The following is a 20369-nucleotide window of genomic DNA, read 5'->3' as shown; positions in this document are numbered from 1 at the left end:
AAAGACGAATATCATGGATGTGCGAGAGGCCTTGGTTGAAGAAGTAGAGATCTTGAATTGACATTTGGTGCTTGACTTCACTTTTGACACCTGCTCGGACAGTGTGCTGGGCTATGGTTCCATTACCACTGGCTACGTAATGGTATCTGTCCCGAGTAGCCACCATCCTTTATGCTTGGGTTCCGAGAGTCAGAGACTGGGTCCATTGACTTAAAACAGCCTGGCCGGACGTATTGAACCTGAGATTCCTCTGAATGAAAAATGAAAATTGCTTATTGTCACAATGAAGTTACTGTGAAAAGCCCTTAGTCGCCACATTCCGGCGCCTGTTTGGGGAGGCTGTTACGGGAATTGAACCGTGCTGCTGGCCTGCCTTGGTCTGCTATCAAAGCCAGCGATTAAATCAAGGCAGGCCAGCAGCACGGTTCAATTCCCGTAAGAGCCTCCCCGAACAGGCGTCGGAATGTGGCAACTAGGGGCTTTTCTGGCCTGATATTGTGAAATGCATTGATGAATTGAAGCATTGGGAGAGCCAATGATTAGTTGTTTAACCAATTGTAAGATGAGCCATCAGATTGAGCTCGGTGTGGGAGCAAGGTATAAAAGGAAAAAAGATCTGCTACTGTTGGCTTGCCCAAGTTGAATGCCTCTTGCTGACGGGTCTGTCCTCTATACTAGTTGTCCTGACTTGAGGCGAATACACGATGACAAACAATATTTTTTGGCTTTATGCACTGGGTGGAAGTAGGGATTTAGAACAGAGAAAGTCAGAGGGGAAATATAGTTCATAACTTTGAACACTCTGTCTTGCTTCTTGCTGCAGGTATGAAAAAGCGAAGGCCATGGCGAAAGAAGATCTGTCTAAGCTTGATCAGCAAGAACAAGTGGTAGCTATTGCTGAACTCAAAGAGCACGTAACCTCAGCCGAGGAGCAGCAAAACATCAAGCAACTGGTAAGTAAACAATGGGGGAGGAGGAGGGGGCGCGGTGAATTGACAGATCAAGGGACAAGGTTAATAGTATCAGTGCCTTTCCGATTAAAGTTCACTGCTAGTCTTTACTTCAATAGGTCTAGAGGCAGAACGTTAATGCTCAGCTACGACTCTTCAGCAAAGTGTTGCGGAACCATTTGTCGGGTGCTTTACCACTGGCTGCATAATTTGGACGCTGTGTCATTCTGTTCTGCTCTGTATTCCTCTGTTGACAGGTTATTGATGAAATTGCTGTAACAGCAGAATTGTTGTCAAAGCTTTTCATCTCACACTAATCAGGTCAGAATTGCAAGAATACCAAATTTCAAAGGATACAGCAATTATCCTGACTGAGAAAAGGCTGCTGATTGGTTTGCAGGTGGCCTCTGATTGGCTGAGGTGTTTCAATGGGGATTGCCCCAGGCAACAGCTGACACCATGTGTTTGCTTAGTTGAAAAATGCACACACTGGATGATGCGGTGTCATAGTGGTTAGCACTGCTGCCTCACGGCACTGAGGACCCGGATTCGATCCCGCCCTCGGGTCCCTGTCCATGTGGAGTTTGCACATTCTCCCCGTGTCTACGTGGGTCTCACCCCACAAACCAAAGATGCGCAGGGTAGGTGGATTGGCCACGCTACATTGCCCCTAATTGGAAAAAGAAATTGGGTGCTCCAAGTTTAAAAAGAAAAGAAAAAGGCACATGCCAGGAGACGGTCTTGTGCACTTTCTGTTTGCAAAGGGCAAGGCCTTGTACAGGACTGTATCTAACCTTTGTTCGACCTGTCAAAGAAGTAACAAGCTGTCCAATGGTGTATGTGATGAGATTTGTCCCCCTGGTTAGCTGTGCCCATGTATTGTATTGTTGCCCAAGACACCCAGAACTGATGCTCCTTTATGACCTCTTAGAGTCATAGCATTTTACAGCACGAAAAGAGGCCCTTCAGCCCATCATGTCTGTGCTGCCCATCAAGCACCTATCTATTTTAATCCCTTTTTCCAGCACTTGGTTCGTAGCATTGTCTGCTGCAGCATTTCAAGTGCTCATCTGAATGCTTCTTAAATGTTGAGGGTTCCCGCCTCGACCACCCTTTCAGGCAGTGAGTTCCAGATTCCCACCACCTTCTGGGTGGAAAAAGGTTTTCCTCAAATACCCCCTAAATCACCTGCCCCAAATCTATGCCCCGTGGTTATTGAGCCTTCCACAAAAGGGAAAAGTCCCTTCCTTACTACCTTTTCTATGTCCTCATAACTTTGTACACCTTAAGTATGTACCCCTTGACTTCTCTGCTCTTTACGGAAAACAACCCCAGCCTAGCCAGCCGCTCTTCATAGCTGAAACGCTCCAGCCCAGGCAACATCCTGGTGAATCTCCTCTGCACCCTTGCCAACGCAATCACATCCTTCCTAATAGTGAGGCGACCAGAACTGCACACAGCACTCCAGCTGTGGCCTAACAAGCATTTTATATAGCTCCATTATAGCCTCTCCACTCTTATATTCTATGCCTCAGCTAATAAAGGCAAGTATCCCATATGCCTCCTGAATCACCTTATCTACCTGTTCTGCTGCCTTCAGGGATCTATGGACATGCACCCCAAGGTTCCTCTGGTCCTCTGTACCTTCTAGCGTCCTACTGGCCATTGTTTATTCCCTTGCCTTGTTTGTTCCCCCCAAAATGCATCACTTCACACACTTTTCAGTAAGTGTGAAAATTTACTAAATTCCATTTGCCACTGTTCTGCCCATCTGACCAGCCCATCTATATCGTTCTATAATCCAAGGCTCCTATCAATGACTGGTTCTGCACAGGATGAATTGACAAATGGTTGAGTGAGTTACTCAACCAGTTCTAAGTGAGGTTTCTACATTCACAGTGAAGAATTTCTTCACTTAAGCAAAGAAAATTCAAGGTCTGCAATGTGGTGATGTGCATCAAAGTAAATGCATGTAGGCTAACTAGACACTAGATCAGTTAGATAGGAGATGACCAATGGACAATCACGATGAACACTGAGGTGACACGACCACAGGGGGGCACTGCACCAACCCATATATAAAGGACACCACACACATTGTCTCCACTGGAAAGAGGCAGATCATCAGTGAGTACAGACACAGGGTTGATTCAATATTAGACCCACCACGTGGATTGCAGCAGCTGGTTAGTCAGTCTGGGTAGCTATAGTAGGATTAGCAGTAGTGTCGAACCCGAGTAATAAAAGTGTAAATAGTTTAATAAACGTGTTAAAGTTATCTCCACGTCTGAACCTTCCTTTGTCAAGTGCACCACAAGGAAGCTGCTTATGTTACACCTACAACATAACAAATCATGGTACCAGGAGTGAGGTGTTTCAATCCAGATAGCCATACCTCAGCGTGCAATGATACCCAGGCAAGATGTTCGAGATCCGGGTTCCGCAGCAGCTCCAGTGCCACGGCGATCTCCGCGAAAACTGGCGGGCATTCCGGCAAAAGTTTGAAATCTTCCTGGTGGCAGCCGAACTGGAAGAAGTGGCCGATCTTGAAAAAACAGAGCTTCTCCTCACCATTGCCGGTGCCAGAGCAGAAGAAATCTTTTAAAAATTCAAGTTCTCCAAGGGGCAAAACAGGAGCGATTTCCAGGCAGTCCTGGACAAATTCGGCAAATACTGTGAGGAAAACACACTCCACCTAGCAAGAAAAGGTAAGAGAAGTGCCAGTACTCGCCTCGAGGCCGAAATCCCTGAGCAGAGAACAGTTTTGATCGGCGGCCATCTTGCTAAAGGGAGTGCACTTGCGCAGTTGCGCGTGAAGCGCTAGGAACGGGAAGGTCCGTTTGCGCATACAGAAAATATGAACATATAAAAAAGTGGGGATGTGGTGACACTAGAGGGCGCACCAGAAGCATCACACACACACACTCAACCAATAGATCAGTTAGAGAGGAGACGACCAATGGACAATCACGATGCACACTGAGGTGACACGACCACAGGGGGGCATTACACCAACCCATATATAAAGGACACCACACACATGATTTGCCTTTTTCCAGTGGAGACAGTCAGTGAGTACAGACACAGGGTTGATTCAATATTACACCCACCACGTGGATTGCAGCAACTGGTTAGTCACTCTGGGTAGCTATAGTAGGATTAGCAGTAGTGTCGAACCCGAGTAATAGAAGTGTAAATAGTTTAATAAACATGCTGAAGTTATCTCCACGTCTGAACCTTCCTTTGTCAAGTGCACCACAAGGAAGCCGCTTATGTTACACCTACAACATAACAAATCCTGCAGATTGCCAGCAATGCCGTGCCCATGTGCTTGTTTGGCACTGCTAGCCAGTACACTAATGGGCTGCTCAGGGAAGCTATAGACATTTGTGCCACTTGACTATATCACGGCAATCTAGACGTGTCACTATTATCTGAATCTGTATTCATTGAACTTACAAACTTAGTAACTTATTGAGTCCAGCTTTAATGACACTAAGTATACCCAAATAGATGGTGCTGCCATGGAATTCCCATCTAGGCCGAGCTCCAGATCACATTCCTATTGTTTGGGTGAAATGCGTCTTTGAAGGAATGACCCCTCACCTCCTACCCCATACATATTTCTGAAATGCTGATGATACATTTGCTATCTGTGAATCTGCAGCTGCATGTAAGAATTTCATTACACGCATAAATGGCCCCATCCCAGGTTCAAATTAGCCTTTTAGTGAGTAGTCCAAGTACGGGCAGCACGGTAGCATTGTGAATAGCACAATTGCTTCACAGCTCCAGGGTCCCAGGTTCGATTCCGGCTTGGGTGTACTGTCTGTGCGGAGTCTGCACATTCTCCCCGTGTGTGCGTGGGTTTCCTCCGGGTGCTCCGGTTTCCTCCCACAGTCCAAAGATGTGCAGGTTAGGTGGATTGGCCATGATAAATTGCCCTTAGTGTCCAAAATTGCCCTTGGTGTTGGGTGGGGTTACTGGGTTATGGGGATAGGGCGGAGGTGTTGACCTTGGGTAGGGTGCTCTTTCCAAGAGCCGGTGCAGACTCGAATGGCCTCCTTCTGCACTGTAAATTCTATGATCTATGAGCCCCCTCTCGTTGTTTTGCTAGTTGAGAGATCTGCTAATGGGCTCTCTACTACTGTCTATTGCAAGGCAATCTTCACTGGTCAATATACGAGTTGGACTCCTACACCCTCATGAGCTGTGAGGTTGGCCCTATTGATAACCTAATGAATAGGGCCTGAGCCATTTGCTCACCATACAAACGTGATGTCGAAATAAGCTGCATTAAAACTATCCTGCAGGATAACGCTTACCCCAGTCAGATCATTGCTTGCTGTATAGAGTGCAAACTCACAAACTGGTCTCGGGCTGTCATTTTTGCACCTGAAAAAGTGTCAGGTCTACCTGAGATTACCCTGGAAGTGTAAGGTTCCTCAAACATTTGAAGCTAAGGGGATGCTGGAGCGCAGCCGGGGGGAGGGCGGGCTGGCGCTGCCGAACGTTAGTAATTATTATTGGGCGGCGAATATAGCCATGATTAGGAAGTGGATAGTGGTGGCGGGGGGGGGGGGGGGGGGTTTCGATGTGGGAGCGCGTAGAGGCGGCATCATGTAAGGGCATTAGTTTGGGGGCGTTGCTAACGGCGCCTCTGCCGTTCCCGCTGGCATGGTACTCCACCAGCCCCGTGGTGGTAGCGCCCCTGAGAGTCTGTGGACAATGGAGGAGACGTGTGGGAGCAGAGGGAGCATCGGTCTGGTCTCCAATCTGCAATAATCACCGGTTTGCTCCAGGGAGGCTTGATGGAGGGTTCCGGAGATGGTAGAGAGCAGGGATCGAGAGGATGGGAGATCTGTTGATAGAGGGGAGCTTTCCCAGCCTGAGGGAGTTGGAGGAGAAATTTGAATTGACGGGAGGGAACGAGTTTAGGTACCTGCAGGCGCGGGACTTCTTACGCAGACAGGTCTCAACCTTCCCGCTCCTACCACCAAGGGGGATACAGGACAGGGTAGTTTCCAGAATGTGGGTAGGAGAAGGGAGGGTTTTGGACATTTATAAGGAACTCATGCGGTCAGAGGAAATGCAGATTTAGGAGCTGGAACACAAATGGGAAGAGGAGTTAGGAGGAGAGATAGAGGATGGTCTCTGGGCGGATGCATTGAGCAGAGTCAACGCGTCCACATCATGTGCCAGGCTCAGTCTGATACAGTCCAAGGTCGTTCACCGGGCGCACATGACAGTGGCCCGGAAGAGCAGTTTCTTTGGGGTAGAAGATAGGTGTGCAAGGTGTGCGAGAGAACCAGCGAACCATGTCCATATGTTCTGGGCATACCCGAAGCCCAGGGGATTCTGGCAGGGGTTTGCGGAGGTCATGTCCAAGTTGTTGAAAACGAGGGTGGCATCGAGTCCAGAGGTGGCGATTTTCGGAGTGTCGGAAGACCCGGGAATCCAGGAGGAGAAAGAGGCAGATGTTATGGCCTTTGCCCCTCTGGTAGCCCAGAGACGGATATTATTAGCTTGGAGGGCCTCAAAGCCCCCGAAGTCGGAGGCCTGGCTACCGGACATGGCTAGCTTTCTCTGTCTGGAGAAAATCAAGTTCGCCCTGAGAGGGTCAATGTTAGAGTTCGTCCGGAGGTGGCAGCCGTTCGTCGACTTTGATGGGGGAAAATTAACCGTCAGCAGAAAAGGGGGGGGTGGGGGGGGGGGGGGGGGGAGTTGGGGATTAGTTTAGTTTCGAGTAGGGGGTTAGAAAAGGTGGGACCTGCGAGGGAGGAAGACGGCTTTTGCACTATGTTTATATTTGTATGTACACTGTTTCTTCTGTTATTGTTATAAAACCATAAATACCTCAATAAAAAGTTTATTTTTAAAAAAAATTTGAAGCTAGCCATTCCATGCTGCTACCAATGCAGGAGCATCACAAGTGGTATTCTCCACTAACAGGATGCTGCCGTCAAGAAAAAAAGTCATTCTGCCCACCACACAAATGAGTAATATGGGATATGAATTTGAATACCAGGTATGTAGGCCGTACATCCAATGACTGATGGATCATATCAAATAGCACGTCCCTTTGGCTGTTTGTAACAGGCAGAATACAGACACTACTCATCCAGTCCGTGCTTGCAAAGCTCTGAAATTAAGTGTCCAACTTAAGTGATGCAGAATCGTTGAGTCACATGGACGTAACAATCGTGGGTGTGCTGCAAATTACACTAATAATTCAAGATCATCAATCATGCTTGCAGTGGGGCTCATTTTTATGCTTTCTGGAAGCTACATATATCTGATTCTACAATGCTCAACATCATTCATGACTCGCCAGATACTGAAGCCGTCCCATGTCCAAATGCAGCAACACCTGGACAATATCCAGGCTTGGGCTGACGAGTGGCAAGTAACATTCGTGCCACACAAGTGCCAGGCAAAGACCATCTCCAGCAAGAGCGAATCTAACCATCACTGTTTGATATTTAATGGCATGATCATCGCTGAATCCTCCACAATCAGTATCCTGGGGAGGGGGTTACCATGACAAGAAACTAAACTGGACGAGCCGTATAAGTACTGTGGCTGCAAGAGCAGGTCACAGACTCTGAATTGCGTAGTGAGTAACTCACCCCCTGACTCCTCAAAGCCTGTCCACCACCTGCAAGGCACAAGTCAGGAGTGTAATGGAATACCCCACTTGCCTGGATGGGTGCAGCTCCAACTGCACCTCGGTATATGTGACAATAAAACAAATCCAACTCACCGAGGCTCCTCAATCATCTCCTTCCAAACCCACAATCACTACCAGCTAGAAGGACAAGGGAGCAGACACATGGGAACACCAGCACTTCGAAGTTCCCCTCCAAGTCACTCACCATCCTGACTTAGAAATATATTGCAGTTCCTTCACTGTTACTAGGCCAAAGTATTGAAACTCCCTCCCTAACATCACTGTGGTTGTACCGTTACACCTCCGGGTCTGCACAGTTCAAGAAATGAACTCGCCACCCCCTTCTTGAGGGAAATTAGGGATGAGAAATGAATGTTGGTCAGCAATACCCACATTCCGTAAATTAATAAAATAAAATTCACGTACAGCAAAACTTGTCCTCTGTAAACAAAAAGAACATGTCCAGATAATGCAACTTTTTCAACTACACAAAAGCTTAGGGATAATATAGTCCTGGCTTATTCACCATGGCAACATCTCAATCAAAGTCCATTTGCCAACCAATCACCATTTTTCTCATGCAGCATAAATTGTTGTTCCCTTTGTTAGAGTCCTTCCTTTTGATTTCCCCTTGTTCCCATTTCTTTTGATTTATTTTATTATTTTTGGTCTGTGGACTCCTAATCGGAATGCGCCTTTAAGCAGTGGACTTAAGCTGAGGCAGCCTGCTAGCCAGGACACTGTGTTCCTATATTTGTTTGTTTTGGAGAGGGGAATGCAGACTCATTGGCGCTGAGGGAATATTAAGAACTAGCTTTGGAGGAAGTTGGTTCGATTGGCTGGCTGGAAACCGGTGGGTTTGCCCTGGTTGGCTGGCTGGAAACCGGTGGGTTTGCCCTGGTTGACACAGTCAGTGATTGATTCCTGTGGGGTGCTGCTGAGAGCGTTGGTCAAAAGTGATTGGACGTCGAACGGAGAAGGAACCCTCTTTCTCCCTGCTGAAGTAAAGGACTGCTTTATTGTTCTAAAACCTGGTGCCTGGCACCTCTTTACCATATAGTTGAAGTGCAATCCTCTCAAACTTAGAAGGAATAAGCATCAAGGCGAAAGATTGGAAATTCCGAAAGACTTCAACTGTAAACCATCATAGCGCATCGGAGATCTTTTATCCTTTTTACTTCTTCATCATCTTCCTTCCCTCTCCACCATCCTTGCCCTCCGTGTGTCTGGAAACCGGTATATATAGAATGGGGTGAGTAGAAAAGGGCAGGAGAAGTTGGATAAGGAGAATTAGGTAGTCAGTTACATTTTGGGTCATTTTTAAGTACATTACTGTTAAATAATGCAAGGTTATTTGCGTTAAATTTCCAAACCTGGTGTCGGCAGTTTATTGGGCTCCGCGAATTCTCCAGCCGTTGGGATTCTCTTTTCCTGCCGGCAGCGCTCCCGAGTCCATGGGTTTCCCAGCGTTGTTGGGTGGCTTCAATGGGAAATCCCATTGACAAGTGGCGAGAGTATAGAATCCCGCTGCCAGCGACTGGCGCACAGCTGATAAACACGTGACTGGGGGCCCGGAGATTCCAACCCAACATCTAATTTCACTTGTCTTGTGGCTCCGGGTCAAGTGGGGCTGGAATTGACCGCGGACGAGTCCAGGGTGCCGTGGTGCCGTTTAAATTTGGTGTTCTTGAATTCTGTCCTGATGTGTGTGAGACATAAAGCTTCAACGATATGTATCTTTTTACAGCAATACTCCAGTTCTCTACGACCAAGAAATTATTGCTGAAATATTATTGATGGCAGGTGTGTACCAGCGCCTAAGGTTTGTCTGGCTTGTCCATGTTGTTAAGAAAATGATAGACGGAGTTAGATTTTCAGCCTGGACTGAGTTATTGTGATCTGCCAAGGACAACAATTGAGGTACTGGAATTGGCTTAGTTACCCCAGCCTTGAGGTGAGGGATAAATTAGCCAGATCGTAGAATATTTGTTGACCTGAGCTGGAGAGTCTGTGTATGGATATCATGGAAAAAAGAAGCTGGGCTTGCAGTGATGCTTTATGTAGTTGAATATTCTAACTGCACTTGGTATGGACTTATACATTAACAATGGCTGCTTGAATAAGGGGACTGCTAAAGTTGTGAAGCTATACTTCAGCAAGAATCAGTGCCTCCATGTTGGAGAAAATACGGTCTTCATTAAAAAAAATCATCCGGGTTAAATCAGGGCATTGGTAACTGTGGTATTTGCCGGTTTAGCTCACTTGGCTAGACTGCTGGTTCGTGATGCAGAGCAGGCCAGCAGCGTGGGTTCAATTCCCGTACCGGCTGAGGTTTTTCATGAAGGCTCCGCCTTCTCAACCTTGCCCCTCGCCTGAGGTGTGATGATCCTCTGGTTAAATCACCACCAGTCAGCTCTCCCCCTCAAAAGGGGAAAGCAGTCCATGGTCATTTGGGATGGTGGTGACTTTGCCGTTCACCATCAGGTGAAAGTTCATGTTTAACTCTTAACAGCATTTTGTACTTTATGCGGAGCAGACTTGATGGGCTGAATAGCCTACTTCTGCTCCTAGAGATCACGTTTTTGTGGCTTGATTCTTATCATTGGAGGTTTCACCCTGTTATTGTGTTGCATGTCCACATGGTTCCTTGTTGTAATTGAGTTCAGTGAGAATGAAAACAGAACTTGAATGTTCATCTGTCCTGACATATGGAAATTCAGCACTGTTGCCTTTGGGACTATATTTGTGTTGCAAAGCAATATGTCTGTTTGTTAAATTCTGTGCACACCGTAAGCACAAAATGTTCTTTGATTGTGGTCCCTTGTAACTCAACCTTGTTGAAGTCAAATTTATGGAGCAACAGCGCTTCAGTTCAATTCATGGGATTTGATAGCCGAGACTTACTGATCTGCAGGTAACTAACAGTTAAAATAAACCTTGCACTATTCCTGCCTCCCCAACCATGCACCATATACTGAATTCTACATGGAGAATAAATGCAGTTTTTATGCATTTCAAACATGTGATCCATCTAGGGATGAAATTGTGTCAGAGTTCCAAATCATTGTGCACCGTGTTGCCGTTGTCTGTCCGGTGCCAGGGTTCAAAGATGTGCAGGTTAGGTGGATTGGCTGTGATCAACGCTCGTCTTACGGTGATAGGATGGGGGAGTGGGCCTAGTTAGAGTGTTCTTTCGGAGGGTTGGTGCAGATGCGATGGGCCTCCTTACAAAGAACAAAGAAAAGTATAGCACAGGAACAAGCCCTTTGGCCCTCCAAGCCTGTGCCGACCATGCTGCCCGTCTAAACTAAAATCTTCTACACTTCCAGGGTCCGTATCCCTCTATTCCCATCCTATTCATGTATTTGTCAAGACGCCCTTTAAACGTCACTATCGTCCCTGCTTTCACCTCCCCCTCCGGCAGCGAGTTCCAGGCACCCACTACCCTCTGTGTAAAAAAAAAAAAAAAAAAAAAAAAAAACTTGCTTCATACATCTCCTCTATACAATGCCCCTCGCACCTTAAACCTATGCCCCCTAGTAATTGACCCCTCTACCCTGGGAAAAAGTCTCTGACTATCTACCCTGTCTATGCCCCTCATAATTTTGTAGACCTCTATCAGGTCGCCCCTCAACCTCCGTTGTTCCAGTGAGAACAAACCGAGTTTATTCAACCTCTCCTCATAGCTAATGCCCTCCACACCAGGCAACATCCTGGTAAATCTCTTCTGCACCCCCTCTAAAGCCTCCACATCCTTCTGTAGTGTGGCGACCAGAATTGAACACTATACTCCAAGTGTGGCCTAACTAAGGTTCTATACAGCTGCAACATGACTTCCCAATTTTTATACTCGATGCCCCGGGCCAATGGAGGCAAGCATGCCGTCTGCCTTCTTGACTACCTTCTCCACCTGTGTTGCCCCTTTCGGTGGACCTGTACACCTAGATCTCTCTGACTGTCAATACTCTTGAGGGTTCTACCATTCATTGCATATTCCCTACCTGTATTAGACCTTCCAAAATGCATTACCTCACATTTGTCCGGATTAAACTCCATCTGCCATCGCTCCGCCCAAATCTCCAGACGATCTAAATCCTGCTGTATCCTCTGACAGTCCTCATCGCTATCCGCAATTCCACCAACCTTTGTGTCGTCCGCAAACTTACTAATCAGACCAGTTACATTTTCCTCCAAATCATTTATATATACTACCAACAGCAAAGGACCCAGCACTGATCCCTGCGGAACACCACTAGTCACAGCCCTCCAATCAGAAAAGCACCCTTCCATTGCTACTCTCTGCCTTCTATGACCTAGCCAGTTCTGTATCCATATTGCCAGCTCACCTCTGATCCCGTGTGACTTCACCTTTTGTACCAGTCTGCCATGAGGGACCTTGTCAAAGGCCTTACTGAAGTCCATATAGACAACATCCACTGCCCTATCTGCATCAATCATTATTGTGACCTCCTCGAAAAACTCTTATCAAGTTAGTGAGACACGACCTCCCCTTCTCAAAACCGTGCTGCCTCTCGCTAATACGTCCACTTGCTTTCAAATGGGAGTAGATCTTGTCTCGAAGAATTCTCTCCAGTAATTTCCCTACCACTGACGTAAGGCTCACCGGCCTGGAGTTCCCTGGATTATCCTTGCTACCCTTCTTAAACAAAGGAACAACATTGGCTATTCTCCAGTCCTCCGGGGCATCACCTGAAGACAGTGAGGATCCAAAGATTTCTGTCAAGGCCTCAGCAATTTCCTCTCTTGCCTCCTTCAGTATTCTGGGGTAGATCCCATCAGGTCCTGGGGGCTTATCTATCTTAATATTTTTCAATATATTTATTTAAACTCTGTGGTACAGAAGGATCTGGGTGTCCTGTACATCAGGCATTTGTCAAACTCCGGGCGCGACCCGTGGGTGGGTCGCGGGCGGGTGTCGGGAGGGTCGCGGAGCTGTCCGTCGCTGCACAGCCGATCGCGCGAATCCGCGGGCAGCAGCCGGTTTTTAATAACGCCGGCTGCAAGCGGCCTTCAAAATGGCCGCTGACATGTAAAACAAAAGTGGTCGCACTGCGCATGCGTGTCATATCATCGGTGCACATGCGCAGAAGTATGCGCATGCGCGCCGGCGATCGGCCCACGAGCGCAGCATGGCTGCTTTTTTTTTAACGGTCGCAGCTTTTTTTTACAAGTTTGGGGGTGTTTTATTCATTTTATTTTATTCATTTAATTTTTATTATTTTACAAGTTCGGGAGGGGTTTATTTGATAACATTTTACCGGGGAAAAAATGCCGAACTTTGGACAGATGGAGACTCCATACTTTCCGGCACCGGAAGGCTTCACCTTTATCCAACAGGCTCCATTGGAGGAGCGTGTACGAGGGCCAAAGGGACCCAAAACCATTTCCTCCATTTTTGTCAGCAGCAAACAAAGTAACACAAATTCTGGGTCGCGAAGGTCGTCCGGCGTGGGCCGCAAAGGTCGTCCGGCATGGGCCCTAAAGGTCGTCCAGCGTGGGCCGCAAAGGTCGTCCGCCGTGGGCCGCAAAGGTCGTCCAGCGTGGGTCGCGAAGGTCGGCCGGGTTGTGTTGCGAAGGTTGGCCGGTTGGTAAAAATGGGTCCCCGGAAAAAAAGTTTGAAAAACACTGCTGTACATGGATCACAAAAAGTTAGTATGCAGATCCAGTAAGTGATTAGGAAGGCAAATGGAATGTTGTCATTTATTGCAAGGAGAGTGGAATATAGATATTTTGCAGTAAAGGTCTTTGATGAGGCCACTGCTCCCATGCCCACATGTCTGTTCTTGGCCTGCTGCAATGTTCCAGTGAACCTCCACGCAAACTGGAGGAACAGCATCTCTTCTTCCGGTTAGGCATGCTGCCTGCTGGTCTCAATATCGAATTCAACAGCTTCAGATGATTAGCTCAACCTCCCCTCGACCCCTTTGTTTTCATTCTATTACATTTTAACTGTCTTTTATCATTTATTTCTATTTTGTCTTTTTATTTATATATATATATATATATTCCCCCCCCCCCCCCATCTCATCCCCCTTTCCTTACCTTTTCTCCCATTTGCTTCCCCCTTCCCTCGCTCCCACCCGTGCCCCCCTCCCACATCTACATCTGTCACAGTTTACCCGCTGATCTCAGTTTCTTGCTGTTTGGCCGTTCACACCTTTTATTCTCTCTGGGGACTGCCATCAGCATTCTTTTCCAATGGTTTCTGTGGCTATGACGCATCTTTCATTCCCCCACCCTACAGTGTAAATATCTCCCACTTTCTAGGTCTTTTAGCTTTGACAAAGAGTATTCTGGACTTGAAACGTTAGCTCTTTTCTCTCCCTACAGATGCTGCCAGACCTGCTGAGATTTTCCAGCATTTTCTCTCTTTGGGTTTGATGAGGCCACATCTGGAGTACTGTGTGCAGTTCAGATCCTTATTTAAGAAAGGGCATAATTGCATTGAAAGCAGTTCAGAGAAGGTTCACTCGACTGGGATGAGGGTTGTGATCTTATGAGGGAAGGTTGGACAGGTTAGGCCTGTATCAATTGAAGTTTAAAAGAACGAGTGGTGATCTTACTGAAACATTTAAGATTCTGAGTGGGCTTGACAAGGTGGATGCTGAAATTAGGTTTCCCCTAATGGAAGAGGCAAGAATTAGGGGGACACAGTTTAAAAATAAGGGATCTCCCATTTAAGATGGAAATGATAATTTTTTCTGAGGGTTGTAAGTCTGTGGAACTCCCGTCCCCAGAGAGCATTGCAGGCAGTGTCATTGAGTATTTGTAAGGCAAGGGGAGATAGATTCATGGCTAACAAAGGAATCCAAGGGGGTTGCTGGAGAGTGTGTCGAGGCCACAATCGGAACAGCCATGATCTTGTTAAATTCTGGACCAAATGGCCCACTCCTGCTCCTAATTCATATGTTCGTATAACCTGCCCAGCAGCAGTGAGAAGCCAATTATGGCTCATCAGTCAATTAGCAGCAATTTATCAGTGTAATTGAGATTTTACCAGCATCGCATGGGACCCCCATGCTGTGCTTGCAGCTCATTTGCTAACGAGAGGCATCAGCAGTGCGGGAGGTCGGATCCCCGTGACAAAATTAAATCTACTGACTTAAGGTGCAAATCAGGAAGTCTGAGATCTTCCATGGAGAGAGGCTTGGCAATTTCCTTCTAAATCTCCTGGAGACTGCAGTACGGAACTGTGCTGTCGGTGAGGGTGTGGCGACCATTGCCTCCAGCCGTTTAACTCCCCTATTTTGTTGAAGCTTCTATTGCGTCCAGTGCACAATGGAGCCTGCTGACGGCCTTGCAGCCTCACATGCCAGCTCTCCCTTTTGCCTCCACAACACGCTCGCCATCCCTAATTGGACAGTGATCCAGGAAGCAGCCGCTTTATTGGGTGCCTTTCATAAAATTAATCCAGGTGGTGCACTGCTGCCGCCGACAGGGTCGGGGGTCAGCCACCCAAAAGTTTCTAAACCCAGAAGATGCAGCCAATTAGTGCAGTGTTCGACAGAGGGAGGGACCAAAGAAATTGTGGTAAGTCACCACTCAAATATATTAGTAGAGTACCATAAGAATGTTGTAATGTCCAAGGGGTGCTTTATTTATTCTCCCCTTAGCCTATCACTGCTTCATAATGCAGCTCGTCTTCTCTCTCTTTTTCAACTTTGGTAGTACCTTGCATGATGAACTTGCGCTAGTTCAAAAAGAGATGCTAATATTGTGACCCACTTAGTGATTTTGTAGTGTTGTTCCTCCCCCCTTTAATGGAATGGATTATAATCTTTATTGTCACCAGTAAGCTTACATTAACACTGCAGTGAAGTAGGCAGCACGGTGACACATTGGTTAGCAGTGCTGCCTCACGGCGCCGAGGTCCCAGGTTCGATCCCGGTTCTGGGTCACTGTCCGTGTGGAGTTTGCATATTCTCCCAGTGTTTGCGTGGGTTTCGTCCCCACAACCCAAAGATCTATGTGCAGGCTAGGTGGATTGGCCACGTTAAATTCCCCCTTAATTGGAAAAATAGAATTGGGTACTCTAAATTTATGTAAAAACAGAAAAAACAACACTGCAATGAAGTTACTGTGAAAAGCTCCTAGTCACCACATTCCGGCTCCTGTTCGGTTACACAGAGGGAGAATTCAGAATGTCCAAATCATCTAATAGCACGTCTTTTGGGACTTGTGGGAGGAAACCGGAGCACCCGGAGGAAACCCACGCAGACACGGGGAGAACGTGCAGACTCCGCACCGACGTTGACCCGAGCCGGGAATCAAACCTGGGACCCTGGTGCTGTGAAGCAACAGTGCTAACCACTGTGCTACCGTGCTGGCTTGAAATGAAAGAATGGGAAGAAAAATATAAAAAGGAGGGGTTAGAAGTCATATCAAAGGAATACGAATAACTACTCTGCCAACAATCAGTGTTAAGCTTTTTATGTGTGGCACCTTGGGTTAATTGGCTGCACTCATTTCTGAGTAGATTTGAGTGCGACACCAGGATTTAATTGCTTCATCTAGACAGACATTGCATTGTGAATGAGTGCTACATTTTCTGAGATGCCATCGATTGAATGAGTTGTTGAGTTCCTGGCTGCCTGTTCTGGTCAAGCAGAAAGATCTGAATGATCCCTTGGTACAAATTAAAGAGCAGGCAGTTCTTCTGATTACATCTCTCCCTCAACGAATACACTCAGAAAATTGATTAACTGGCGATTGTCTCGTGTAGGATGCAGAGTTGCAATTGGCTATAATGTTTCCTTGCAAAATGACAATCATTGCTCTCCAGGAAATTGATCAATTGTGCAAATTGCTTTTTGATGTTAAAGGACACGGCAAGGTGCGATATAAATGGACGTTTCTTTTTTATTTAAAAATAATAATAATTTTTATTCAAATTTTCACAAAATCAACAGCAAAATACAAAGAAAAGAACAACCCCCCCCCATATACATAAATAATAAATTAACAACCTTCATCAACACAGAGGCAAATATACACACCCACTCAAGATAAACGAAAAACGAACCTACGCTCCTGAGGCCCCCCCCTCCCCGGGATGCTACTGCTGCTGACCATCTAACGTTCTGCCAGGAAGTCTAGGAACGGTTGCCACCGCCTGAAGAACCCCTGTACCAATCCCCTTAAGGCGAATTTCACCCTCTCCAATTTAATAAACCCCGCCATATCGCTGACCCAGGATTCCACGCTTGGGGGCCTCGCATCCTTCCACTGAAGAAGAATCCTTCGCCGGGCTACCAGGGACGCAAAGGCCAGAATTCCGGCCTCTTTCGCCTCCTGCACTCCCGGCTCTTCTGCCACCCCAAATATTGCAAGCCCCCAGCCCGGCTTGACCCTGGAACCTACCACCCTCGACACCGTCCTCGCTACACCCTTCCAAAAGCCCTCAAGCGCTGGGCAGGCCCAGAACATGTGGGTGTGATTTGCTGGGCTCCCTGAGCACCTGGCACACCTGTCCTCGCACCCAAAGAGCCGGCTTACCCTTGCCCCGGTCATGTGAGCCCTATGCAGCACCTTAAATTGTATGAGGCTGAGCCTCGCGCAAGAGGAGGAAGAGTTCACCCTCCCCAGGGCATCCGCCCACATCCCCTCATCAATCTCCTCACCCAACTCCTTCTCCCACTTACCCTTTAGCTCCTCCACCGAGGCCACCTCCTCCTCCTGCATCACCTGATACATTGCCGAGATCCTTCCCTCTCCAACCCACACCCCCGACAGCACCCTGTCCTGGACCCCATGTGGCGGCAGCAGTGGGAACTCCACCACCTGCCGCCGAACAAACGCCCTTACCTGCATATATCTGAAGGTGTTCCCCGTGGGGAGCCCAAATTTCTCCTCCAGCTCACCCAGGCTCTCGAACTTCCCATCGACAAACAGGTGCCCCATCCTTCTAATACCTACCCTGTGCCAGCTCAGAAACCCTCCATCCATCCTCCCCGGGGGCAAACCGGTGGTTCCCCCAAATCGGGGACCACACCGAGACCTCCACCTCCCCCTTGTGACGTCTCCATTTCCCCCAGATTTTGAGGGTAGCCGCCACCACCGGGCTCGTGGTGTACCTCGATGGAGGAAGCGGTAGCGGCGCCGTCACCAGCGCCTCCAGACTCGTGCCCACACAGGATACCATCTCCAGCCTCTTCCATGCTGCCTCATCTACCTCCATCACCCACTTACGCACCATTGCCACGTTGGTGGCCCAATAATACCCACAGAGGCTGGCAGCGCCAACCCCCCCCTCCATCCCTGCACCGCTCCAGGAACACCCTTCTCACCCTCGGGGTCTTCTGCGCCCACACAAACCCCATAATGCTCCTGTTAAACCGCCTGAAGAAGGCCCCAGGGATCAGGATGGGGAGGCATTGGAACAGGAACAAAAACCTCGGGTCATTTTAACTGACTGCACTCTATCTGCCAGGGAGAGTGGCAGCACGTCCCACCTCTTAAACTCCTCCTCCATCTGCTCCACCAGCCTTGTGAAGTTAAGCTTATGCAGGGCCTCCTAGCTACCTGGACCCCCAGGTACCTGAAACTCCTCTCCGCCCTTTTTAGCGAGAGCTCACCAATCCCCCTCTCCTGGTCCCCCGGGTGCACTACGAACAACTCGCTCTTTCCCATATTAAGCTTGTACCCGGAGAAATCTCCAAACTCCCTAAGGATCCTCATCACCTCCGGCATTTCCCCCCACCGGGTCCGCCACATATAGCAGCAAATCATTCGCATAGAGCGACACCCGATGCTCCTCCCCACCCCGCACCAGCCCCTCCAGTTCCTCGACTCCCTCAACGCCATGGCCAGGGGTTCAGTCGCCAGTGCAAAGAGCAGGGGGGACAGGGGACACCCCTGCCTCGTCCCCTGGTGTAGTCGGAAATACTCTGACCTCCTTCTGTTCATGGCCACACTCTCCACCGGGGCCTCATACAGCAGCCTCACCCACCTGACGAACCCCTCCCCGAACCCGAACCTTTCCAACACCTCCCACAGGTACCCCCACTCCACCCTATCAAAGGCCTTCTCCGCATCCATCGCCGCCACTATCTCCGCCTCCCCTTCCATTGCCGGCATCATTATAACATTCAAGAGCCTCTGTACATTGGTATTCAACTGCCTCCCTTTCACAAACCCCGTCTGATCCTCATGTATGACCTGCGGCACACAGTCCTCTATCCTCATGGCCAAAATCTTTGCCAGCAACTTTGCGTCTACATTTAAGAGTGAGATCGGCCTGTATGACCCACACTGTAGGGGATCCTTGTCCCGCTTCAGGATCAGGGAAATCAGCGCTTTAGACATCATCGGGGGCAAAGCCCCCCCCTTCGCCTGCCTCGTTAAATGTCCTTACCAATAGCGGGCCCAGCAGGTCCGCATACTTCTTGTAAAATTCAACCGGGAACCCATTCGGCCCCGGTGCCTTCCCCACCTGCATGTTCCCTATCCATTTGACCAACTCCTCCAACCCAACCGGCACCCCCAACCCCGCCACCTGCCCCTCCTCCACCCTCGGAAACCTCAGCCGGTCCAGGAAGCGACCCATCCCTCCCTCTTCCAGTGGGGGCTGAGACCGGTACAGTTTCTCATAGAAGTCCCTGAAGACCCCATTGATACCCACCGCACTTCGCACCGTGTTCCCTCCTCCATCCCTAACTCCCCAGATCACCCTAGCTGCCTCTCGCTTCTGAAGCTGGTGCGCCAGCATACGGCTCGCCTTTTCTCCGTATTCATATACCGCCCCTGCGCCTTCCTCCGCCTTCCTGGTGGTCAACAAATCAAACTCCAACTGGAGGCTTCGCCGCTCCCTAAGCAATCCCTCCGGGGCCTCCGCGTACCTCCTATCCACCCTCACCATCTCCCCCACCAACGTCTCCCTCTCTCTCCTCTCCCCCCTCTCCTTGTGAGCCCTAATGGATATCAGCTCTCCTCTGACCACCGCCTTCAGCGCCTCCCAGACCACCCCTACTTGCACCTCCCCATTGTCATTAGCCTCCAGGTACCTCTCTATACACTTCCGGACCCGCCCGCTCACCACCACGTCCGCCAGCCACCCTACCTCTAGGCGCCACAGCGGGCACTGGTCCTTCTCCTCTCCCAACTTGAGGTCCACCCAGTGCGGATCATGATCAGAAATGGCTATCGCCGAGTACTCCGTATCCTCCACCCTCGGAATCAGCGCCCTGCTCATGACCAAAATAGTCAATCCGGGAGTAGGCCTTGTGAACATGGGAGAAGAATGAAAATTCCCTGGCCCCCGGCCTCGCAAACCTCCATGGATCCACCCCTCCCATCTGGTCCATGAACCCCTTCAGCACCTTGGCCGCCGCCGGCCTCCTGCCCGTCCTAGACCTAGAGCGATCCAATGTTGGATCCAGCACCGTGTTGAAATCCCCCCCCCATCCCCCATTATCAGGCCCCCGTCTCCAGTTTCGGAATCCGGCCCAGCGTACGCCGCATGAACCACGCATCGTCCCAATTCGGGGCATATACATTGACTTAACACCACCCGCTCCCCCTGCAGCCTGCCACTTACCATCACATACCTACCGCCATTGTCTGCCACAATGCTCGACGCCTCGAATGACACTCTCTTCCCCACCAAGATCGCCACCCCCCCGATTTTTTGCATCCAAACCCGAATGAAACACCTGCCCTACCCCCCCTTTCTCAACCTTACCTGAACCGCCACCCTCGGGTGCGTCTCCTGAAGCATGGCCACATCCGCC

General features: G+C 48.9%; 1 protein-coding gene across 1 annotated transcript in view; it reads left to right on the top strand.

The window, feature by feature from the left end:
* Positions 1–20369, top strand: part of LOC140388603 (MICOS complex subunit mic25-like) — a 565155-nt gene that overhangs the window by 30112 nt on the left and 514674 nt on the right. Inside the window, exon 4 of the mRNA XM_072473040.1 lies at positions 824–953. Within this exon, the coding sequence (XP_072329141.1) occupies positions 824–953 (130 nt within the window). The remainder of the gene's footprint in view (positions 1–823; positions 954–20369) is intronic.

The sequence above is a fragment of the Scyliorhinus torazame genome, chromosome 13 (assembly GCF_047496885.1).
Source record: "Scyliorhinus torazame isolate Kashiwa2021f chromosome 13, sScyTor2.1, whole genome shotgun sequence".
In the NCBI taxonomy this organism is placed as follows: domain Eukaryota; kingdom Metazoa; phylum Chordata; class Chondrichthyes; order Carcharhiniformes; family Scyliorhinidae; genus Scyliorhinus; species Scyliorhinus torazame.
This window is presented reverse-complemented; position numbering and strand designations above follow the sequence as displayed.